This window comes from Caloenas nicobarica, chromosome 7, assembly GCF_036013445.1.
Source record: "Caloenas nicobarica isolate bCalNic1 chromosome 7, bCalNic1.hap1, whole genome shotgun sequence".
Classification (NCBI taxonomy): domain Eukaryota; kingdom Metazoa; phylum Chordata; class Aves; order Columbiformes; family Columbidae; genus Caloenas; species Caloenas nicobarica.
In genome coordinates this window covers 37,726,212-37,752,100 of record NC_088251.1, presented here as the reverse complement: position 1 = coordinate 37,752,100, position 25,889 = coordinate 37,726,212, and the positions used below count along the sequence as shown (strand labels likewise).

At 42.4% G+C, this 25,889-nt stretch overlaps 1 protein-coding gene across 1 annotated transcript in view; it reads left to right on the top strand.

Moving 5' to 3' along the window:
* PCDH15 (protocadherin related 15) overlaps positions 1–25,889 on the top strand; it is a 340,270-nt gene that overhangs the window by 288,268 nt on the left and 26,113 nt on the right. Inside the window, exons 28-30 of the mRNA XM_065638430.1 lie at positions 11,150–11,365; positions 15,080–15,168; positions 24,997–25,173. Of these exons, the coding sequence (XP_065494502.1) occupies positions 11,150–11,365; positions 15,080–15,168; positions 24,997–25,173 (482 nt within the window). The remainder of the gene's footprint in view (positions 1–11,149; positions 11,366–15,079; positions 15,169–24,996; positions 25,174–25,889) is intronic.

Sequence of the window (25,889 nt, the reverse complement as noted above, 5' to 3'; positions counted from 1 at the left end):
GTTACGTGTGCGAAAGTAAATGAAACATCAGACACAAACGTGAAATGCCATTTTGAGTCGATGAGACAAAATCTGCAGAGGCTGTGAAGTCCTGCCTGGTTTTGGAAGAGACTTTCCTGGTTTCTCAGGCACAGACATTCACGTGTGTCGGTCAAGGGGATGAGAAGGGTGTGAAAAAGAGCTGGTGGACGGGTAAGGAATATTCGGGGGTGAAGGGGGAAACCCCATTTTACCCTTCAGAAACACTGGTCTCAAGAAGGGTGATCAGAGGACAGAAAAGGATGACACAGAAGAAATGACAGTTTATGTCTCTGACCTGTGAAAACCTCTGCCAGAATTCTCCCTGAATTTCCTGACAGGCAAAATAGACCAAGGTAGAAAAAGTTGTTACTAGTGGACGGCATCAACCGTAAGTGTGCGCTAAGTAAGATTAGAAACAGTTAAGAAGTGCTGGTCGCAGAAATTCAGGCTGTCATTTATTGTTCTAGCACCAACATTTTCAGCAGTTGGTGCTGGTTAGCTTATTTTCTGTCCTCTGTTAGTTAAATACAATGCTCTTTCCAATTAGTGTTAAGAATTAATCAAATTAATGTCTTTTCTTGAAGAGTTCAAGTGGGTAGAATTAAATGAGTAGTGTTCCAAGTTGAAGTTTTTAAGAACATTAATAAAATACATGCAAAACTTGCACTGTAGATATTATTCCAATTTTTAGACTAATAAAAATTACTGTAATTTCCATTTTATTAATATTCTTTTTTTTCCTAAGGAAAATCCTCCTTAATAGAACTTTTAAATGCATTTACTTCCATCTGCTGCATTCATTAATAGTAGCAAATTTTTTAAATGATCTCTGAGTAACTTTGAAAAGCAACTGATATTCTCAGCATATTCTCGTTCTTGTGTCACTGACAACAGCTTTGATGATCCTGGAACACAGTATTGACAGGAACATTTTGTTATAGATGGTTGAAATAATTCTTATTCGAACTCACGGTGAACCAACATTGTCTAATGATGAAAAGCGTCACATTAATTGTGACAGCAATGCCATACAGTCACTGTTATAGGAAAGTGTGCAAAGTGTCCTACACTTTAAGACCCGACCTTGCTGGTTTTTTCCCCCTGTACTTCAACGAGACAGCAGCAATAAGTAGGTACTAAATGTGTAGATGTGACAGTAACGTTTAACTTGGTTTCTTAGGTACATCCCATTATCCTGAGGGAAGGACAAAGTGTTTATTTTAAAGTGTAAGATTGTTGGTACTGAAAAAAGAATGGACTCTGAATTAAGCCCGTGTTTTTCTTGTATTAAACAAAACGAGGCAATCTAGAGGTACGGCAGGGACTCTGGTGATTACCTCCCAGCTTCTGTGGGTTTTATCTTGATTTTTATCTGTATGTGACAGATTTTGCTTGACAATCTGAAAGTCAAAGCCTTCTAGTAGCAGCATAGTCAAGTCAGTTTGAAAATTCCCTGTTTGACAGTCCCTGTGTGTGTGTATGTTTAATACCAACTCGTCAATCTTCACATCCCTCATGTGAATACCTGTGTTTCTAACGACCTGTGTCTGTTCCTGCACCTGTGGACAAGGCTAATATAAGTCATAAAATAGTTTTGTATATAAGTAGAGGTGGTTGGCAAGGTTTGGGTCTCAAGGGGTGAGATGCATAAGAAATTGCAGAGGGGAGGGGATAAACCGAAGTCTGTTAAACAGTGTAGTGTGTTAAAAGAGAATCGAGGACAACCCGGTTTGGTGAAGAGAGAATAAGAAGGACAAAACCAGCACTTGATCAGAAGTGAGGTAAGATCCATCTTCTGCTTTTATACGAGAAAAATGCAACTCAAGTTAACGTTGTTATATTTCTCACGACTCTTCTGTCAATTGCGGAACTGTTACGTACCGTAAAGATGGTGTGGAAAGGGAAATTTAAGTCATGCATGAAGAGAAATCACATTGTGAACACCTGCGTTTGCTTTCTTATGTGGAACTGAGAAAACCCAGCAAAGTTCTATTTTGAGGAGACCTCCGTGCCCAAGCGTTGGAAGCACGAAAGGCAGGTGCCCACTTGGCACTCTATCTGATTGCCTGGATATCGTAGCAAAAAGTGTAGTGCAGCACAACTTCTATAGCATAATTTACTAGTTAAGCATATTTTAGCAGACTGTCAGAGAAAATAAATCACATTCAGGCATTACCTTTTTATATTTGAAGCACAAATGTGTTCAATTTGCCTCAATGGGTATGATAAAAGTTCCGCGCCGAGTGTCGCCTGGCAGGCTCCTGGAGGACGCTGCTTCTTTTGGAAACATCAGCGCTGGCTCCCTTAGCGAGAAATGCTTCTTTCTGGGGCGGCTTGGTTGAAAATAAGGGTCAGATTTATTGCAAGAAGCTGGTCATTGCTAGTTTATTTATAGTGAAGGCGAAGCGGGGCGTTAAATATGTAATACCTGAGGGAACAACTTGTCATCTGGGTACCTGTATCTACTTCAGCCATTTACCTCTGAAGATCAGGGTCTGGGATTGGATGTGAAGCCCACGTGCCAGCAGTTTGGTGTCTGTACCATTTATCCACACATCCATTTTTGAGGAAGGCATCATGACAGAAAACCAGGACTCATCTTGAATCTTCTCCTTTCTGCTGAAGGCTCAAGGTCAAGGCTGTTTGTGGCTCTGGCAGCGGGTTTGACTGAACACCACACGGTCCAGGCGCTGGGTGGAATAAGCATGGGAAAAGATCAATGGAAGGGTGGCTGAATTACAGGCGTCGGAATGGCTGCTATTCAGATAGTGACGTGGGTCCCGCAGTTAGGTGTGATTTACAGGGTATGCCGGCTTTTATTTGCCATCGCTGTAATTAAATTATTTAAGCATAATAATCACAGTGGCAGGCACTTGCCAGCAGTTATATTAGCTTAAACTGCCACTGAATGATAATTTTTCCTTTTTGTCAAGTAGGAAATAAGAAGGATGAGCTGCGAGACTAGCCAGGAAGTACTAAATTAGAGGCGCTTACCAGTGTAGGTACTAAGGAGGTTCAAAAATTATTTTGTATTCCGGGTATTTATTTTAGAGGGTATGTGGGTTACGTTAAGTAAGAGGTAAACAATATTTTAAGTGTTTAAAAAAAAAAAAAAAAAAGAAAACCAAACCACAATTAGTTCCTTTTTTAACAGTACCTAATGATTCGCTGTAGTCATTAATTTCTAATACAGCAATTTATGACAATCATTTTGAGATAAATTAATCAGAAATATACTGCTGAACATTTCTGTGTTTAACTTCCATTGCTTGAACCATTCTGTACTCTGTGGCATGAACCGAGATTTCACTCCTCCCATCAAAGCCCAGATCTTCTGCTCTGGAAAAATGTTTTGTGACCCCCCCAGTCCTGGCACTAATTATGCCCCCCAGCCTAGTGAGTAGCACTGGGAGTGAAAAATAATGGAACTGCCAAGGGCCAAATACAAAAAAAAAAGTGCAGGGGGAGAAGAAGACTAGTACTGAGGACATAATCTGACACACAAATCGAATGCAGAGGCAAATAGGCCAATAAAATATTGGACAAACACTTCTGTCGTCATTAAGACAGTTACACGTGTGACTAAGGCAAATACTATGGATTGCTTCTCCCAGCTCTGTAAGGTGCAGGAATTTTGCTGGCAGCAGCAACCGCTGTCTTAAATATATTCATTTGAATATAAAATCCTTTTAAAATAAGGTAACGTGTTCTCTTGCTGTAGGTTTTTAGAAAGATTAAGTAGATTAAAAAGGAAGCTTGAGCTCAGAAGAATGCCACAAATCATTACCAAAAAGTCACTTTTAATTAGCATTAATTTGGTTAATGATATACCATGTGAATTATTCTATATGGAGATGATTCTTTTAAGGCTTGTGTCTTCTGAAAGCTGATAACTACTAATGTCTCTAAGAAGAAAATCAAAGGAATGTATTTACTCAAAAGGACCTTTTTAACCAAGGCTTTAGTCCTTGCATCTTAAAGCCCAGGTTGACATTGCTGATACCTCAGCAGGGGCCGTGGAGCTGTGTTAAATGCAGTGGTGGAACAGCGCTCACATAATCGCTTTAATTACAGTTCTGGCGGTGCTCAGAAAAGGGGTTCAGGTGTTGGACAGTCCTGATGAGGACTGCTGTTATAATAAGCTTTTCTGTTCTCTCCCCTTTTCCGCAATTCTCTTTTTTCCCCAGAATTTTCAACGTGTGTAAGACCCCATTTCCATGATTAAAGGCCTTTTTGTGCTTTTTGTTATGAATATGTTAATTTAAAACAGCTGTAATACTCATAACTACTAATTTATGAATTTTGTGGTTTGAGATTTGCTTTGCATTTTATTATATTAGAATTCTATTGCTTTGCCGTTGGTATTTTCATATAACTCCTGATTTTCCCTTCAGAATTAGAACCAGAGATCCTTTGCCCATGTACACAATATTTCCAATCTGCTCTATAAAAACAAAACCAAAATCAGCATAATCTTTAGGGAAATTACTACTGGGAGTCGGCTTTTCACTACAATGGTATGTTATTAGCCCTTTCTTTCTAAACATTTTCTTTTACAGTATTAGTCTCTCTAGTTTTGTTTCTTGAAGTGCATTAAAATGAAGAAATATCAGAGATGCTTTGTAAAGAAAGCGAGAGGTTCTTTTCTGAGTTACTCCTCAGTTCGTAAAGGTATTTTTTGTACCGAAAAGGTTTGCAGAAAAGGGAGCTGGCCAAAAGAAATGCCGGTGACTCAAATCTCTGGAAGTGGCTGCTGTGGATTTCATAGAATTGACTCTGTGAAGGCAGCAGAGAGGGGTGGTGATGGTAACGGGAACCAGTGGAGTCTGACACACGGTTACATCCTGAAGGAAACTTGATTTTTAAAATACGGCTGATCAAATGTTCATTGCAGACCTTGTCTGTGTTTTGTCCTGCTTTCCAATAGGCATCGCGATGTACCTTCCTCCTTTGTTACTGTTTGAGTATCTTAACATACAGAACAGCATAAGAAACCAAAGCCATTTAATGGTACAGGTTTTTACCCTAATGGCACACAGGGGAACAGGAATTACTCTTTACGCAACCAGAATCCTTGAAAGCAAATCTATCCTGGCGGTTGCATACTGATCTAAAGCAGCTGATAGAATAAATGCTTAAAATTCCTGGGTATGGTTATGTGTTACATCGAGATTATTGGGGTTATGTTTTACCCAGATGCCCATGTTAAATCCCCCGTTATTTTTATTCGTGCCTATAACCTCCACATTTCTTGTGGCATTTCCTTTTTCCTTGGCATAGTGCGATTCAGCCCTCAACGCCTTGAGACAGTTTCTGCCGTGAAGCACAAAGTTTTCCCTTCTCTAATTTTGCTTTTGCATGCACGCAAGGGAACAACCCCTCCTAAAAACAAACTGCTTTGCCAGTCACTATCTGTTATTAGTTAAAACATGATTTATGAATCACAGAGTCATCTGTAGGGAGAAAACATACTTGCTAGAAGTGAAACTCGACTTTGAAGCCCGTTTGCAGTGACAACAGCACAGGCTGAAACGCGCACATCTGCCGGAACATCTGGCCTCTGACAGGAACCCGCTTGCCCCGCTAAGAATGATATTCCACTCATTGCGAACACAGGTAATTGCTTTCAAAGAACATATCTCTACATAACACGTTGGCTCCCTGAACTTTTTAATCTAAAATCCAGTACTATTGTTTTCTTTCAGCAGTGTTCAGAAAAACGCTGCTGCCCTTTGTGATTTTTTCAAATGTAATATTAGACTATTTCAATTACTGTGTTATTTTCTAACATTTTTAAGACTAACTGCTATTGCCATAGCAGGAAAACACTATAAAACCAACGTTTCTATTTTTTTTTTTTTTTTAAACGCAAGTTTGGGAACACCTCTTATTCAACATTTTTTCCATGAGACAGCCTACCAAAATTGATCCGTGTCTTCACACCTTGGGTTTTTCAACACCATGGGGAGAAAAAGTGAACAGTTCCCGTTCGCTTTATTTTGCTGCCTGTATTTCTCGGCAGTTTCTGTGGGATTTGCTCAGCCTGGGCTGGGCAGTGATCAGCAGTAGAGTCTGTTCTGTTGCTCTTTGTCGTAGCACCTTTGTAAGTATGCCTAACAAACGATGCATTTAAAGCATAAATTAATTAAATTCGGGCTCCATGCAGCCCTCATGAAAGGTGCTTATCGGACGGTTCTCAAATCCGCACATTACCGCAGGGAATATCGCTGCGTGAGGCCGCACAATCCCAGCGTTAGAGCGGACGCTTTCCCCTCACCCGCAGAGCCCTGTAAAGGCAACGCCATGTGCTAAAAACTCCGATACTGGCACCAAAATTGCCAGTGGCTTGTTTGGGATGAGCGTTAAAATCTTCATTAACCATAGCTCCTGAAGCTATTGCAGAGTCATCAGACAATTACAGGTTTTCTCATTCTCAGCATGAGCTAAATTCAAACTAGCTGCTCAAGTTAAATGTCATCGTTAATTTTAAATGTTTCCCGGTCTCGGTAGCAGGGTCACACTTAACGGTGAGCCCGAGGATGCTCCCAGGGCATGGAAAATGAGTGGGACTGGGCTGTGGGGTTTTTTCTTCTTTCTAGCTTAGTGCCACCAAGCAGATGGCAGGTTCAACTGTTCCCAATCAGTTGATGGCACATAAAATATCTTTTAGAACGAGACCATTTTTGCCGGTAGCAATTTACAGATTGTTGAATGTTTTCAGTTGTGAAGCCACATCTGCCATTGTGCTGTTTTAGAGGCAGCTTTACTGTGTGAATTACAGACACTTAAGCCAGTAAGTTTGTTTTAGCTATTCCAATGTTCCATTTTTTTTTTTCCCCCTGTATTTTTTCACTACTGTGCTCTTTTACGCTCTTACCTGTCTCTAGCACTTCTGGTCATGATCATCAGCTTGGTTTTGCCTCAGCCTGCCCCAGAAATGTGGAACTTTGCATCTCCTGGCGTCTGCTCCTCAAACTCCGCATCCTTTCCAGCCCTCTCCCCGCCACATTGGGACATACATTGGTCTTGTGTTCATTAGTTACACCAGAAAAAACATACAGACGGGGACAAACTAACCGGTTAGAGGCACCGCTAAAGGGATCTCTGTCGCTTCTCGTTTTCAGCTCATGTATTTTCATTTCTAATTCCTGAAGTCATACATATTTATCAGTACTCGATCACAGCAGAATTTAGGAGACATCTGTATTTCTTGCACATAACAAAACGAAGGTATACTGCTGTGATATTAAGTATAGCTCTTTCTTTGACAGTCATAACACAACCCTTGAGATGTTGTATATCTCCTCCTAATGACGTATCAAAAACATTTACCTTCAGGACGAATTACAAGCACAGCAAACATCCTTGCTCTGTGTTAAGGAAGCTGGTACATTAGTGTCAGCAGCTCACACGCTCTCTCTCGTGGTCCTGCAAAGCTGAACGCTACACTGAGTGTCGTTAGGTCTGACTGAAGTACAAAATAGTGGTGAAAAGGGGGGAAATGGATTTGAATCTGATGATTTTTCCAGGTTCCTCAGGCTGTTTTGCACCTGGCTGTGCTCATCTGCATGTTGATGGTTTCTGGGGTGGAAATAGCCTGAATCGGCATGATACCGTGGCCGTCGACGGCTCTGGAGCGCCGCTGAGTTCTCAGAACTTCTGAACATTAACTCGTAGCCGATCCGCCAGCTTTGGGCGTCTGAACCGCAGCATTTTAGAGGCTGTATGCTTAAAATTTCAAAATGCCTATTTGACTGAAGTTTCACGCATGAAACTCAGCTGCAAGCCATATCATACCGACTCCACTAGTGTTGTGATGTTTGTTCAGAAAGTCTGACTTGATTCGATGTCTGTGCCTACAATATTGATCCCCTAATTTGGATCGAAATGTTTGTCTGTAGTTGCACATGTATAAGTGTGAAATCCTGAAGGTGAAATTGATTTCTGTTGTTATTGAACCAAACTGCTATTAAAAGTAGTATCTTTCTGTTGAGGTACAATTTGCTAATATTTTAAAAAAAAAAAAAAAAAGATAGGTTTATGGCCCAGCTGAACCAATCTAATACATCCATTTTAACAAAGAAATTGGCTTTTTATTGCAAGGGCGTAATGCACATCTCACAGGGCACCTCCGGAGAGCCGTCGCTGTAAATCCTGTCTCGCTGTGGTGAAGGGCCTGATCAGATCGTGCTCCGCTCCCTGTGCCAAAACACAGGCTGCGCAGGCTTGCAGGAATTACTTTTTCTTTATTTTTTTCCTCTCCAGCCCTGTTACCTACGTGCAAAGTTGAGTGTGGATGAGCCGGTGGTTTTTGCCAGACTGATCTTTTCTAGCTCGTTCTTGGCTTTCTGCAGAGCTGTGTTGTACGAGCTGTACCTGCCTGGTCTTTAGATGCGCACACGTGGTGATTCGTTAGCTGGGAGGCAAAGAGTGATGACTTTCAAAAGTTCACCACTCTGTTTCACCGTGAAATCTCTTCCAAAGAGGTTGCTTGCTTGTCCCCTGGTGGTCTTCTACATGGATTGTACCAAATAGTATTTTTTACATAGTCAATATCCCCTGCTACTACAGGCAGAGGTGTCCTGATCTCCTCTTTGGCTACATGGAGGAGCTAAAGCTCTCTTACAACACATTGACAAAATCGATCCAAAAAACATCACGAGAAACCACTTTGAACGTCTCTAACCTACATCTTGTGTATTTTCAAGGATGTTTTATTTCTGTGATGGTTCTGGTTTTAAATGATTCTTTAGTCAGTGCAATTTTAGTAGTAATAGTGTAGTAATAGTAATCATGTGGAATCTTTCAGTTATAATTTTAAGATTGTCTTTGCATTCAGTTAAGAACAGGTACTTGAAGTGAAGTATTTGATTTTTATATATGTACGGGGTGCCGTGCCCAGGCAAGGGCAGAGGAGTCTGTGTGAGGAGAGGCCGATGCTGCCTCGGGCCGGGCACAAAGGGTTCCAGTGGCCCATGGCCAGGCACAGCTGAGGTGCTGGTGTAATTTTTGTCTTTGTTTCTCATCATCCAAGTCCATTTTATGTGGCAGTAAATTAAATTAATTTTCCTCAAGTCGAATCTGTTTGTCCCATGCCAGTGATTGATAAGTGATCTCCCTGTCCTTATCTCAACCTGTGAGCTTTTTCATCTTATTTTCACCCCCGTGCTGTTGAGGTTGGTGGGGAGTGAGAGAGCGGCTGCGTGGGCCTCGGACAGCTGGCCAAGGTCACCGCACCACAACACGCTGATTTGAGAATTCATCGGATGAAACCATGGTGGGAGTGAGAGTCCGATAAGGTCACTGAAGTTGGTGTGGTTGCTGGAGGAACGACAGGAACCTGCTGTGCCTTTCAGGCATTTATGCACTTCTTAAAAGGGCTGATTTGAGCTCACCGCTGAGCACTGACATTTAGCTCTCAAACAGCCAGGACTGGTAGCACTCGGGTGTCAACCTGATTTTTAGGTACAGCCACTTCCTTGCTTCATTGTGCCATATAGTATGCCTTGACGTTTATTTGTTCTTTAGGCAATTTACTTGTCAAAAGGAACACCAAAAATGAGCCTAGTCCTTAAAATCCACCTGTCAAGCTCCCGTCTGCTGGCTCCGTGATGTTTTGGGGTCGTATTTACTGGTGCCAGTTGGATAGCGGGAGCCTCTAGCAAAGCTCACTGATATCTTTGCCTTTTGACTGACACAACAGGCTAAATTTCAGAAAGCTTTTAACCTTGCCTATCTTTCCTAAAAATGCTAATAAAGGGGTTTGAGATCACCCAAGAGATAATAATCTTGATTTAAAAGCCTTAAAAAAAAAGGCTGTAGAACTAGAGAACAAAAGCACTTTAACACATTTTATATTTATGCTTTTTATCGCCAAGCCAGATAAGGCTTTGCCAATTTAGAGGCAAACAAACCTTTCAGAAAGGATGCGAGGACCCATTTAAACAGTTCCGTCTACGATGAGCCGCTGTTGTGGGAGCGCAGCTCTGCAGCACACGGTGTGCGCTGGGAAACGTGTTTGCTGCTTCCAGCTAATCCAGCCCAGATACGATGGTGTCAGTGCCGTATAGTTACATTTATTCCGTCCGGTCCGATAGCCGGAGTGGCATGGAAAGCACAGGCACTCGTGAGTACCTGGACCGTCCGTCCGGCTCCACTACCTCTCGATGTGCTGCGTAGACTCACTTACTGTATCTCCCCACTGGTATTCCCTGAAAATTATCAGAAAATAAAGACAAAATAGGAGTTAGTAAAAGTTTCCACCTTTCCACTATCGTTCAGTGACGGTGAGGAAACAATTAATGATGATTAACGGCCATCTATTCGAGGCTTAATGACCTCGCACAGATAACGATTTTCAGACGGCAGTAGCGTATCATTGGAAACAGCTCTTCACGCTGCCACGAGCCCTGACCTTGTTTTTGTTTTAAGTCCTGATGAAGTGTGGGTTTTCCACAAAGACCTGCACCTTTTTGAAGTTAAGGGTGTTTTTTCTCCAGCATTACCTTAAGCCACAGGCTTAAGAAGGCGTGCCGATATTTTGATAAAAGCCTAATAGATGCTGAAGGGTCCCAGATGCTGAGGTGTCCTGCACTGAGTCTGGTGGGGTTTTTTTGGTTTGTTTTTTTTTTTTTTAATAAAAAAGGATTAAATTACTCCAAAAACATATGTGCTCTATCAATGAGGGTGCAGAACATCTCTAAGAAGAGGGAGGATTTTCTTGTGTAAGTTTGCAAATGCGTTGCTGGATTCGTTTTTCCTTAGATATTTAAGTGTCAATAAGAATTTGGCAGTGGAGGTTTCTCAGAATTAAACTGTTCTTACCTGGTCAGTTTGTTGCAGACTTGTGAAGCCCATTTATATTTTTCTTCTTTTTTCCTTTCTTTTGAGTAGTTTAGTGCCAACACAGGAGAAAGAAATTGCTGGAAAAGCAAAACTGTATGCAGCAAAGTTAAATGAACCATTTACAGTAACAGTAATATCTGCTCTCTGGGTTGTAATGTTTGAAATGTCAGAGTGGAAAAAATTTTCTGGACCAATATGCAACTTTATCTAAAGGACAAGGTTAATGATTCTTTGCATGCATATTTACTTTATTTGCTTCTGCTTGTTTTCTTTTTCCTGTTAGGCTGATGATAAAGACACTGGGAATTACAGTGCCATGCAATACAGACTCATCATTCCTCCAATCAAGGATGGTAAAGAAGGTTTTGTGATTGAAGCTTACACAGGGCTAATAAAAACTGCTATGCTGTTCAAAAATATGAGAAGATCCTATTTCAAGTTTCAGGTCATTGCAACGGACAATTATGGAAAAGGACTGAGCAGCAAAGCAGATGTACTTGTAAGTATGACTCGGGAATTATGTTTATGGAAAAATTCCTGAGGAAATTCAAACGCTACATGAAGTTTAGTTCTAGGCAGACCTATAGGAAGGCAATAAACTGTGTGTACTTAATATTTTTAAGTCATTGATATAAAGCAGGGGCGTTTAAAAAGCTTTTGACGATCTGAAACATGTTCATGTTTCATGGCAGAGATAATGCCTTTGGTTACCACAGTAGACACGATGTTCGCTACTTTATTTATTCAGTGAGACATTGCTCATGGTTCTGTTTAGATTCTGAATATTTGCGTTGAACATGGACCTGAGTTCTGTTCTGGGCCCCCTGGACCCGGATGGCAGCAAAACAATCTTGCTGGTTTTGTGCATTACAAGTACAAAGCAGGTCAGGTCTGCGGGCTTGGACACAAGTATTTCCAGCTCATCTCCACATGCAGCCAGGTACCGTGTCAAGGCTGGGACGCAGGCTTAGCGTGGCATTAAACCCCAGCAAATAAGCCAGGCTGAAAGCTTGCTGACTTGGGCTGACTGTTAACATGAGGACGTGGCTTCTGGACCAGAGTTAGATCTGGTTTTTCTTGCGGTGCAGGCGAATACCTGAGCAAACAGGCTCGGGGAGCGCGGAGGCGGCTGACTGACTGGGAACGGCCGAGGTTGCCACGGCTTAGTTGCTGGTGTCTGGAAGGGAGACACAAGGAATAATTTTGGGCTGAGACTGCACTTCAGGTTTTCAGAGAACCAGCGTTTCAAAAATGGCACCAGCTTTAGGCCTTGAGCTCATGTTTTTGTGCTGAGTAAAGGACATTGACTTAGTCCAGTCACAGAAACCATTAAAGCTAAATTTCATTAAGGCCTATATCACTTGATGGATGGGATTAATATTAGCATAAATTCATAGGGATGAAGTGCATTATCTAGTTCATGGGAACACTGTCAAGCGATACAGATGATGGCCATAATACTGGGTATATTGGGTTATGCAGGAATTCAGCAAATAAACATAATGTATGATGTCCTCATGCTTGACCTCCCAAACTGATAGGGCATTCTCCTGCAATTTACGTGGTAATAGTATATTAAGATATAGCCAGAAGGTATCGACATGAAAATTAGAAAGTGAAATATGTCTCATTAATTTAGAGAGGTATCTTTAGGTTGTCTTAGTGAGTGATGAGCACTCTGGTACAGTGTTCCTGAGCAAGGTGTGAAAGCTTCAAGTAGCTGTAGATAAAATTATAGACTGGCACCGTCCCACCGTGAAAGTTAAAGTTTGGGTTTGCACTGAGCACGCTTCACACCTGAAGATCCTTTGGTTCCATGTGATTCAATTTCCCTTTTTAGCCTCTGTGAGACAAAAGAAAGAAGCAATTACATTTTAAAATAAGTCTACTGCAAGTAAGCACTTAAAGATATTAAGTGTGGATAGTAAATATCCCCTATGATAACATCTTTAATCGGATGTTTGTTGGGGTTTGGGGAGTCCTATGGCCTTTTCCTCATTCCGCTCTCAGAGAAGCGACGGTCAGGAATCCATTGGTGCCGTATAATGATCAGGACAGTTTGTGGGCTCTGCTTGATTGGAAAATTGGAAAGTGCCCAGTGAATGAATGGGATCAAAGGGATATCGCTCGCAGGCTAATGGTTAGCGATAATTATGTGCTTTCCCTGTCTCTGCTGCAAACTTCCAGTTTGTCGTGCTACTTATTTAACCTGGAGCTTTCCTAGTTCTCAGCAATGTATTCTTCAGATGCTTACGGACACGAGACATTGGAACGTGCTGACCTTCCAGCCCTGTATTTTACTTCCAGTAGACTAGAAGTAGCAAAAGCTTTCTAAGGAGCGGTGGGTTGGATGGTCCCCAAAAGCCGGTGGCACCTGGGAGAGGCTTTGCCTTCCCACCCCTTCCAGCTCTGCTCCAGCACGTGTCCATCGCTCCTCCAGGGGAAGGGAACAGTTTCTCCCCACAGCTTTTCTTACAATGTAGTTAAATTGGACTTAGCGCCTCAATTTAATGCTATTTTTAGAAAAACGAAAGCCTTTACAAATGTGTATAGGAAGCAAGTTAATGTTACTATGGAAACGTTAACTTTTCCTTGATTTTTTGCTCAGCACTCTCGTTTTACTATAGCTTGTCCTGAATGTGTGTTTATTCCTATTTTTGTATATGAACAAGAAGTCATAATTGTCATTCCCTGAATAACAGAAGAACTATTAGCTTTTTTGAAGTGTCGCATTTGTGCAGTACTCAGTACATAGGTGCACCATGGCTGCTAATGTCGTTAATTCTATTTAACTAACTGTTCATTGCTTTATAGAGTTCCTTTCAGTGATCTTGGTCTAAAATTTGACTTCATTATCATTCTGTTTTTCATACACAGAAGTCTGTACACACCCATCAGTGCATCTGATGACATTTCAAGAACATTTAAATATTTAAAGTTGAATTAAGCTTCAAAGCTGGTGAATCGTTGTTTGATGTGCAAGTGTATTACGGCATGTCTGCTGAAGGGCTTGCAGGGCTCAGGCTTCTCTTTTGAAATTCAGGGCTTGTTTTTTTCTTTGAGAACTGAATCAGCTAACTCTGATTTTTAAATGTATTGAGTTTAACACTGTCCTACTTTTCCAAATTTACCTCCAGAATCCTCTACAGGGAGTACAGGTTTGGAGTATAATGTTTGCTGTCACGCCCATGTGGACATGAGCCAAGTTTTAAAAAATGCTTTGTTTTCTCCTCTGGTATGGGAAGGAAGTGTTCCTTCCACAACCTACGGGGCGCTTGGCTGACAACTGTTACAAAATGCAAAAATATTTTTTAAAAAGCATGCAAAGGCGGCCTTTTCTTGGGATAAAAATAGCTTGAGGAGACTGGATCAGAAGATGGGAAGCTGAGTTTGCTTAGTCTGCTGAATTTGATGCATGCGTGTAGTCGCTTGTGCACCGTGACCATCCAACCTGTGCTTGAGAAACACAAAAGTTACGTTGCTTTTGTAGCAGGAAACGCTAATGTGAGAGATTTGTCATGCGGTCAGTTGGTTCTTTCCTGAAATCTTGGATTTATTTATTATTTTTAAACAGAGCACACAAGTATCGAGTGTGTTAAAGAGGGATTTCTTCTGTCCTGCACTTTTAAATAAAAGTGCTATTGTAAAATGCACACGGTTATGCAGTTTTATGCCATAGAGAGCGAGAAGCTAAAAAAAAAAAGGATATTAAAATAACTTACACTTGTCTTGAAAATAGATGAACAATTTGCTTCGTCATTTTCTAACAAAGTCTCATCGATTTAGTTGAATTAATCTGGTACTTGCATTTACGCTGGTGCACACTGCATATCTCCAAGGTTGGATTTTCCCATCAAGTCGTCAAAAATCCCAAAATGGTCCTAAGTCATTTTGAATATGGCACGTGGGAGATCCACGATTCTGTAAGTAAAGTCTAAACTGGGAAGAAGAGGGTTGGTAGCCCCTCCCTTGCAAACCTGTAATTCTGATGCAGTCCTGCAGTTACAGTTCTAGTGAAATCTTTGCCTGCTGCTTGGTGGTTTTGGCTGCCAAGCAAAGCAAGATTTCCCAGCTCTCTAATTTGGAATTAAAATGAGAAATCCGTACGTCGGAGCATGGCTGTGAAGGCAGGAAAGTAATTATTCTGTTCTTTTTGTGTGGGGAGCATGTTCTGCATGGGAGTGCCAATTGAATTTCCCTCTTTTGTTTGCAGGTCTCTGTGGTCAATCAGTTGGATATGCAAGTCATCGTCTCCAATGTTCCTCCCACCCTTGTGGAGCAAAACAAAGAGCAACTCATAGGGTAATAAATTTACTTACTCTACAAATATCAAACAGCTCACTGGGTTTGTGTTTAGATTCAGCAAGGAGTGCTCCCTTTCTGCCGTGATCTCCTTTTAATTTTTGCTAAAAGACTTGAAAATGAGCGTGCTGGTGTTTTGCCGGGGAGCGTAACTGGCCCCCAGACCCCCGTTCTCCTCCCGTCTGGAGAAGGCAGAGGTCCAGCACTCCTTTGCTTGCGCATCTGCCCACTTTGCAGGCTGAGACCTAACACACAGACCACGGCGGAGCCACCAGACACCGAGCACAGAACCTGCCCCCTCGAAATCCAGACGGAAAATGAATAAAACGCGGCTCCAAAAGCAGCGTGTCTCAGGGAGCCGTATCGCTGCTCTGTGGTTTTATCTGGGTGACGTGGCTCTAAGGGAAAGCAGAATTTAGAAAATTGATGCTGGTACAATTAAAACAACTAACATAATTACATAAAATGGTAATTGCAAAAAATTGGTAACAGAGTGTCATGTTCAGGCCTAGTAGGTATAAAATGTTGTGATGAGGGATGGGTAATGGGGAACATGAATGCTCTGCAATAAAAGCAAATTATTTTATCATTCTGGAAGCCAGCGAAATCTTTTTGGTAAAATATGTTGTGATAGCGCTCATATACCACAAGATCATCCGCTTCCAGGAGTCAAGTTTTCACTTCTAGCTTCTTTTTGTAAGACAAGGACAATTTTCTATACTTTGTGTCACTAGGCATATAACCACGAATTAGACAATATGGGAAAGAAAATACTATGGGAAACAGTTTAGAAACAATCTTTGGACTCATCTGTCACTTTAATGGGTGATGAATGGCATTTCTCAGATTTCAACAGGTCTGTTCTATCCTGACTGGTGCCATCCCTTTACTTCTCCATGGAAACTGAAATTTGTTAGGCTTGATGATATAGTCACTCACTGAAAAGGAAGTGTGTTGTCTCTAAATGGCTTGTGTCTTCATTGGGCTAGGAAGAAATACTGTCAGATGTGCTTCTTGTGATTTAGGACGTGTTCCCCTTTTCTCTCTCTGTTTTGAGCCAAATGTAAGGTAGTTCTGATAGATTCTAACGTCAGAAACACTAATTAAGTTGTTGAGGCAGTAGTCTGTATTCACAGGGACTCCATTTCCTAGAGCTAAGAGTAATGAAGGAGGCTGCTTGCTTAACACTTAAGCTCGAGCTTTCCTAAAGGCTCAGGCAGTGGTGTTGGCTGGAGAGACAAAGAACGATGTATCTTTGGGTGACAGTAACAGGACAAGTTGGCTGCTGGTTTGCCAAGCCTTCCAGTTCACCTTAGCATGGTGCGCTGTAGAATTGTTACTCCACACAGCAATTCGCAGCCTTCCTGAGCTTCTCTTTTGTGGAGTGGCGAAGATGACCACGTATTCTGTACCGTGTGTTTCTACGTGCTGTAGTGGAGATCTCATGCTAAATGGGACTTGGGCTGAGTTTGAGATCTTCCCAGTTTTGCACTGCCCTAGAGTCAAAGGAGCCACCAGCAAAATACAGAGGGCTCTTGCGGAAGGTGCTTTGCAAACAGGGTGGAACAAGCCTGGCGTGGATGAAGAGCGTCAGCTGCCGACACACGTCACGGGACTGGGAGCGTCAGCAGCACGGCACGGACGCCACGAGCAGAAAGTGTTTGCCCTTTCAGCATCCCTGCCAAAATCTCTTTTTGCAAACGCTGGAGCACTCGGCTCCAGCTCCCAGCAGGTCTCAGGTGCCTCAGCAATAAATCGTTCCGTAACCATCCCCTCGCTGCGCTCCTCCGGGCCCAGAGCAAGAGTTGCCATGTCCTGCCGCGGTCTTGGAAAACAGCCCAGAGCCACGTTCCTCAGGCTCCGAGCTCCAAAAACCTCTTTTCTGCCAGGTTGGAGTCTTTTAAAACTTGTTTCATGCTGCTCTGGCCCTTGTGCATGGAAGCCTCTGACAGATGTGTGAGTATTTCACAGTGAATGCAGCTTTCCAGTGAGTACAAAAATAAAATAAAAAAACCAAACATGGCCAGGTTTCGAGTTCTCAAAATCAGCTTGGGAACTCTTTACCTTCACTAACACCAGCAAGTGAGAGCAGCGTAAGAATTGTACGGCTAAGGATGAGCTTTTAAGGACAACCTTTGCCAGAGGAGATGGCATTAGCTTGTTTTAAAATTGTTGCATTCTTTACTGAAAGGATTCGCAGGGAGCAAAAATCTCAGAAAGATTTTTGCATACGTGTACTTGTCTGTTTCACATAGAAACATATTTCTTTCATTGCCGTCTTCAAATTTCTTGCATTTTTCCTTTTAAAGTTTAAAACATTGCTCTCTCTTTTTATAAAGGCTTTAATAATTCATGCAGGACATCAAAACAAGAGGAATTTGTGATTTTTTCGTGCGCTATATGGAAGATATAATCACAGGCAAATGGAAATGAAAGAATTTTGAGACCTTCTCAGGCTAAAGTACTTTTGCCCAAAGAGGCTTCTGAGCCATTTCAAATAATGCACTAATTTGTAAAACTAGAACGCTTTGTATAATTCATTAACAGATAAAAAATACTATATCATTAACTAAATTAGGCACTACTGAAGTTATTCGTCTCTCTCTCGTCTCATTTTGGCACTGGAGAGACAGTAAATACTAATCTCAGAAAATATACCTTTTAACCACCACTTGGTGATGGGGAATGTTAGAGAAGTGGGTAGCTGGGTCATTTTTGAAATTACAGTGATTTTTCACAACAAAATAAAGAGTGATTTAAGCAAGTTTGGAGAACAAGTTGTGACAGATTTTCCCCAGCTGCCTGTAATTTCCACTGGAGAGGGACACAGGGTATTAAGACATATGGAATTCAGCTCTTCCAGCCTGGAAGGGCTTCTTCAGCGTACCCCGAGGTGTGTGTTGGTTAATGGTCCAAACAAAGGAAACGCAGCGTAGAGGAAAAGATTTAAAATATCGCTGTCTATTTGGCTTAGGAGTATGGACTTTTTGAGGGATACAGTGGGCATGTCTTCAGCTGACACTCCCGATAGCGTCGTGATCCTTTGCAGTCACTCGATAAGCACCTCGGTTTTTCTCCAGCTGCTTTAATTTCATCAAAAAGCTTTTCATATCCTCTGGACTACCCATCAATGTCAGACATGCCATTTCGCTCACCCACTTTAATTATGGCTGTTGAGATAGGGCCATTTATGTCTGCTAGAAGATGTCAGAGAAAATGGAGTGAGGCTTAGTGGAAAATTCAGTGCGCGTTCCTCTCCTTCAGAAAACTTGGTGACGGCAGATGGCACGGTGCTCTTTGGGAGTGCTTACTTGTTGGGGAAGGAACAGCGGCGCGACTAGAATAAAATAGCCAACTTCGTGCTCAGGGCATTTAGAGCTTTGGTTTTCACGTGCCTGCAGTTTAAACCTCCAGCCACAAGAGACAAGAGACTTGTGTTTCGTCCCACATCTTGTGAATTACATGCCTCTGTACACACTTGTGTAGATGGCAAACCATTTTCTCTGAAGCGGAATAATAGAGTGGCTCAAAATGAGCGCTTTGATGAAATACTCCATCGACATTCCTCTTGAAAAGGCTGGGTTTGCCCTACACCATGCAAAATGGAGATCGTATCGCTTTAAGGAACTTTTTATTTTCCCTGATCTAGAGCTAGCCAGACGCATTTGGGCAGCATTTTCGATGTTAATGTTAACATTTTTTGCACTGTATGTGCTTTCTGAGCCGATCAGGTGGGTAAAGAAAACACGTTTAGCTGCACTGGGACTGCTCCGGCATTGGTAAAGAACAATATGAGGATTGTCTCCTCCCTTTCAAAAATCAGGTGAGGTTTCCCATGCTTTTCTTTCCTCCCTGTAGTGAAAAGTGAGCCTGGAGAGAACAGAGTTTCTTTTCTGTCCATATGAAGAAAATCTCCTAGTGGTGGTGTAGGAATCTTTTCATTGGAAAAGAAGATCTGGTGGAGGCACCTCATACTGCTAATAAATGTGCATAGGTACAACGAGAGATATGTTTTGTTATTTAATAATAAATTATGTGGTAAGTATAAATATTTAAACACTGAAATCTTGACTTCCCACATCAAGAAGCTTCTGTCGTCTCCTGTATTTCCAGTGTGGTCACTGCATTTGTGGCTCTCCCGGGCCGGGGAATTCAGACGTGTGCAGCTCCTGACCTGAGCGGCCTCTGCGTTGGAATTCAGGTGCAGATGTTCTGGAGTAGCAACTTGATCTCTCTCCTGGATGTTCACATGTGTCTCGTGTACCTTAACAGAGGTTATTCCCTACTTTTCAAGATCAGATTACCGGAAATAGCACATATGGTGGTTGCAGGGAACTTTTCTTCTTATGTATTTTGGCCTGGTGTAAGCTGCAATCCTTTAATACCTTAATGTTTATAAAGGAAAGGAGCAGTTCTATAGTTAAAAAAAAAATCCACCCTCAGGCTTCTAGTGCAGTGTTAGAAGTGACCAGGCAGGTTTTTTTACCAGAAACTCCAAATGTAAGATCACATGCTGATCCGCGGAGATATACTGAGTGTCTCGGCATTCGAACGTTCAGTTGCTGACTTCATAGTTCGCGTATATAAAGCTGACAGCCGGCATTTCGCAAAGGAGTGTCTGCTCTGCTTTCTTGCAGAACCTGTGGTCCGCTTCAAAGAAATGTCGTAACATATACTATAGCAGCATGAATTGCTCTGAGTTATGCATCATAATACGCGTCACGTATATAATTTTAGGTATAGTCATAGTGTATGAGAGCATATATCTTTTATATAGGAGCTGCAACGCACAACCCTGTCTTTAGGGAAATGTCTCAGAACGTGGATGGTTTCCCTTCAGTTGCGTTTGGCTGTTGACAACACAGCAAATGGTGTTTTCTAATCTCTGTCGCAGAAGCCAGTGGGTGACATTTAACAGGGAGAGCTGACGTGAGCGCTTTATGTGGCACTCGTGTCTATTGTCATATTTTATCTCTTTGTTCTTGATTTCTCTTTCTTTAGAACGTCAGTATGTTCAGTAATTGGGAGGATGAATGAACGCCTCCGAAATGTAGCACGTTTATCTCAGCGTGGCTGCGTATAATGAAATCAGCAGTTCTGAGACACCACTGGGATTCCAGTGGTGGTGACCCCAGACACAGCCACCCCTCGGCGGGGCCACCGGAGCGGTGCCCGTCGGGACATGCAGTGCCTCTGGAAGCACTCCGGGCTGCGTTAAAACGTCCAACCTCAGGGCACCAGTCTGTTGTCTTCTCCCCTGCCCATGGAATACAAGAGGTTCCATTTAAATATGAGAAGAAACTTCTTCATGGTGAGGGTGGCAGAGCCTGGCCCAGGCTGCCCAGGGAGGTTGTGGAGTCTCCTTCTCTGCAGACATTCCAACCCACCTGGACACCTTCCTGTGTAACCTCATCTGGGTGTTCCTGCTCCGGCGGGGGGATTGGGCTGGATGAGCTTTCGAGGTCCCTTCCAATCCCTGACATTCTGGGATTCTGTGTGTCTCTCCTGCTGGATGCAGTTGTGGTATATAAATCACTGAGGCTTGTTAGCTTTCCCACACAGGTACCATTCTGTTGCTTGCTTTGTGATTTTTGCCGCGTAATTACAGAATTAAGCCTAATGACAGGTGACTGGACTTTTTGTGTATTGGGATGTTGTGGCAGTGAACTCTTCACCACTAGCGCTTCCTTTCCTCGCACCGTTCATTGTTCCTTTTGCCTCGGCGCGCTCTGATGCTGTTCTGTGGGTTCATTTTGCTCCTGGCCCTTACCTACCCTCTGCCTTTTTCCCTTTCACTTCTTTGCACTGTATTGTTTTGTTCTCAATTAAATGGCAAAATTAGCAAATAAATAAATAATGAGATGAGGGGAACATTTGCCGCCAACTGGCTGCATCGTATTTCATCTGCACCCTAAATTTGGCTTTGCTGTAGTTCTCGCTTTGTACAGTGTTTGACTGAGCCTGTTCCCCTTCCTAGCTGATCTCAGCCTCCCTCCGCGGTAATCAGGATGATTAATAACATCGGGCTACCTTGATTAAGTTGGGTAATAGGGGCCAAAGCTTATTCAGCTCCAGGTTCTCCACTTGCTCCCTGGCTCAGCAACCTCCTTCTCGCCCTCCTCTCAGCAATTCCCATTGTTGTTCTGCTAATGTATTTCCTTTGAAGTACTATAATGTAGTGCGTGGCTACTCAGATAAAGCTGTAAACTTTGGCTCTATTGTGAAATTGCTTACTATTGCAGTAAAACCCCTTTTGTGCTGAGATCTGAAGATACGTCCTCTGGGTCAAAGTCAAGATGTCAGTGTGTATTATTACTCTTTGGGTGAGTGTAGCATAATGTTTCTTCTGTGACTGGGAAAAATGATACTGAAATAAAAAGTTGGAATGCATGTAGGTTTTTTGGAGGACAGGATTATACATGATGAGCACGCAAAAAGGAAAAGAAACTTTAGCAATATATAAGAAAGCAAATTTCCTTTAAGGTGTGGAATCTAATATGGATTAAGGCAAGTAGGCATGAAGACATTGTTTCTGGGTTGTTTTCTAAATACTGTAGATGTTATTACATGCAGAGTAAATTGGCTTAGTAGTGCTTCTTCCTGCTAGATACACGCCTTGTATATGGTATAGAAGTAGAAATCGTCTTTGTCAAAAGGCTGTTTTATAAAGCAGGAATCTAGTCTTCAACACTTGTAGCTCTAAATGCCCTGAAAGAATGGGTTCTTTTTTGTTTTTCTTAAAATATTTTTCCGTGCTCCAGAAACACAGCAGGCTATCAAATTACTTAGAGAAAGGAAACTTTTTTTTTTCCCCCCTTGAATTTTCTGCTAAGAAAATTGTGCAGTTAATTAAACTCAGGTACTGGTGAGGGTCTAAACTCTTCTGCGAATGGAATTGTGTGTTTTGGTTGTGCGCTGATTCAGAGGATGTGCACGCAACCTCGCAGTTCAGCTCGAGGGTATAAAACCCCTGGAACGTGTCAGTGCTCTTGGTTCGCATCGTGCATCTTCTATGCCAGGAACAAAAGAGGGTCGTTAAATCTCGCTGCTGACTTACCGAGTCTCACACCATGACTGTCAGACTAGTTGAGCTGCCGTTGTGCTGGGCTGCTTCCCCATTTCGTATTTTGAGGTGAATTAACTTCCACGGTAGCGTCGAAAGAAGCTTCCGGGTGGTCCTGTGCATCTTTCCCAGTAGCGGGATCTCTCCCATGCTGGGGCAAATCAGCATATCTGTAGGATTTTTGCCCTTCCATTTCTTTTGCATCTAAAGAGGAGAAAAAAAAAAAAAATTCTCTGAGTTTTGAGGGTATTTAGGGCCACGTTATGTCCTCAGTGACGGTGAAAATCCTCTTGTCATTCATTTCATTTCACTGGCGTCACTGATGGGAATTCAGAAAGCGATGGTAACGAAGGCACTGGGAGGCGTTTCTGTTGGTTGCGTTCTGTCTGCGGAGCTGAATGGAGTTGGAGCAGCTGGAAAAGCTCATCGCCTGTCACGTTGCTGGTTCTGCCGCTCACAACACCGCTCTTGGGAGGACAGTCATTACCCTCGTCGTATTAACAAGTGACAGACTAATTTTAAGCTAACTTTTGCTGATAAAGACAGTAGCACTGCGGATGCTGTTGTTACAGTCGACATTTTAAAAACCGGTTGTTGCGAGCGGTACCTACAAGCAGGTGGCCACTTTCAGTAGGGTTTTAAAACACTACAGTGTTTTCAGCATCACAAGTTCAGCTGAATGACTTTAGAAATAACTCTGTGGGGAACTGCCCTATTTTTCAGTGCATTCTTTAATCACTACTTTTCAGCCTTCAGTGCATTTTTATTATATATTTCAGCCTAAACATGCAATTTGTGTGTTTCAGATGAAATATTACTGTCATTCCGCGATACTTGGGTGTTTCTTGCAATGTCAGTTAAAACCAATAGCTGCAATGTACTCATTTTTCATAGTCAGGAAGTAGCATGCTCTGCGTTCTTCAGTTTTAATCATGTTTTAGACAAAGCTACTCTCAAAGGCGATGAATCCCAGCAGAAGCCATGCCAGGAGTTTCTGAGAAAAGGGAATGTTGTTATCAATTCTGCTAAAAGTGTCCCAGCATTGTAACCTTCCACCCTTACAGGGCATTTCTGTCTCTTGGGTGAAATAGTTCTGTGCAAGTAGGCAAAAGCATCCCCCCTGCAGCACCAGAAGATGGTTAGAGTTTCTTTGTGTCACCTTCACAAAGTGTTTGGAGGTTCTTTTATCATAATCTGCATGTCCCAGGTTTGTTCTGTCGAGGTTTACCTGGGAGAATTACTGTCTCTGAGGTTACGTGCGCGCCAGAAGCGGAGATGAGTGGAGTTTAGTGATCTGCAAACAACAGCAGTGCTTGTTTAGAGGACGCTAGTCAACAGCAATGTTTCAGACAACCTGTATTTTTATTTTCCTACAATAATGGCTCTGCACTAATATTCACTGCTAGGCTACGACCCGAGTCTGAGAGACGTGGATTTATCAAAATCTTATAGAAAATCTCCTATTTAAGGGCATGCTGAACTGTCACACAAAGAGTGGAAAAACTGGATGGAGAAATGTGAATCACCAGTCTTGAAAAATTGTGAGGTGGTGATACTGTTTTGACAGCATTACTTTCCTTTGGAAATCTCATGGCAGGAAAAACACAACAGCAAAATGTAACCTCAGCAACTGCAAAAGATTTTGTTTAAAACAAGTGACTTCTTAACGTCATTGATGTCCCGTTTTCTGAGATTTGTTTTCCTCCGCACCCTAGTGCATCCTTGAGACATCAAGCAGCGTATTCCCTCTTGTTCTCTTGCTTTTCCCTCCTAACCCAGCTATTGCTTTTTGATTTGATATTCTGATTGCATAAATTAGCATGGAAAACTGTAGAAAAATACGAGATTTTGAATTTAGAACAGAGGCTTCCAAAAGTGCATACTAAGATGTCTGTGGATATTCAGTTGCCAAAAAAAAAAATCAGTAATAAAGAACATTGGTCAAATGACAATAATAAAATCACCAGTAACTGTCATCTTCTGTAATAAACGTTAATGCCTCAGAGTTGCATTTATCTCATGTATTGACACACTGCGATTCGTACACATTTCCGCACAGTGTGCTCTGGCAGCACGGAATGAACCCTTCTTTTTGCAAAAAGAGCACCTTCGGTTTGGTTTGTGGTTGTTATGCTCTGGTTATCTCAGGCGTAGCTGCCACTGAATTCTATCAACCTTTCTTCTGCTTGGAGAACTTCTGCAGCGTATTTTATTTTTTTTCCCTCTTCTCAGCTCGGTATTCCAACTTTCTAATGGCTGTAAAACTTGCTCCTGCCTTTTGGAGTAGCAGGTGTTCTGGTACCTGATATGTTGTGCTGTACTGGAGGACCAGATGAAATATCCCACCAAAACCAGTTGCAATACTTGTTTCCGTGGGTGAAAATTTATCGTATGCACCTTGCGTAAGGCTGAAATTGAAGAGTTGTGAAATCGTGCAGCTTAATAAAAGGATGACAGGGGTTTTTATCTGAAATATAGATGGTGTTTCCCATGAGCCATTTAAAACTCAACTGATGTCGTAAATAGAAAGAGCTAGACTTAAGCACACTATTTCTGGTGACCTCTCCTAACACCACTAAGCTTTTCCCAAGAGTTCAGCATTTAAGAGGTTGTATTGGAGCAGAGATTTTTTTTAAAAAGTGCTCTGAAGGTCACCATCCTTCTAAGCCTGTGAGTTTTGTCTGTTAGTATCTCGTTTGGGCTGTTGTCAATCTTGATCAGCACAGATCAATCACTGCAGCTTTCTGGCTCCATCTCATCTGTAGAATTTTGGAACGCTATGTCCAAGATCAGATTCCCGGTGCGACGGTCGTGGTGGAATCCATCGGCGCGCGGAGGTTTGGGGATGGGTACTCCGAAGAGGATTACACCAAGTCCGACCTCATGGTCTACGCAATCGACCCGCAAACAAACAGAGCTATAATGAGGAATGAACTTTTTAAGTAAGTATAATTATTTGTTGCTCTTTCCATATTTCCATGGACTGTTTTGAAGCCTGTTGGTGTGTCTCTGTTAGCAAGTGGTTCAGCACAACAGGAACCGAACAATCTGTGGAAGCGGTTGGTGCGTGTCCCTACTCCTGCCCCCCGTGCAGGTTGGGAGTTCACAGCTTTGCTGGCTTCGGTCCATTCCCCTGAGCTGAGTGGCCCCAGCGCGCGTCATTCAGACATTGTCACCGCGAGAGCTCGGGATACATTGGGTCCATCCTGTGGAGGAGCTTCCAGTTTAAATTCCTCCGAATGAATTTATTTCTGTGTACCCAGACTTCCCTGTGACCTCCAGCCAAGGGCTCTGGTGCTCCAGTCATCAACCTTGAGGCTTTCTGCAGTTTCCACTTAGAGCATATTACCTCTTTTTCTTGTGGAAACCAAAGGACAAGAAGAAAGGGAAGGAGAAGGAGGAGAGGTGGGGTGTGAAGCTGATCTGAAGCTCAGACCTGGGCCCGAGCCAGGTGTGATGGCCACGCAGGGTATCGGCGCTCCCAGACGGCTGAGCACAGATCAGCTGCTAGGGGAGAATTGTCTCTTCTTCTAAAGCAGCTCCTATCTTTTGGGGTTTTGCATGTGTTTCACTTTTGTGTTTGCTTTTTATCTCGGCGAAAACCAGACCAGCCTGTTCCACGATGGTATAAAGCAGCCTGTCAGTCCGCAGCCTAAAA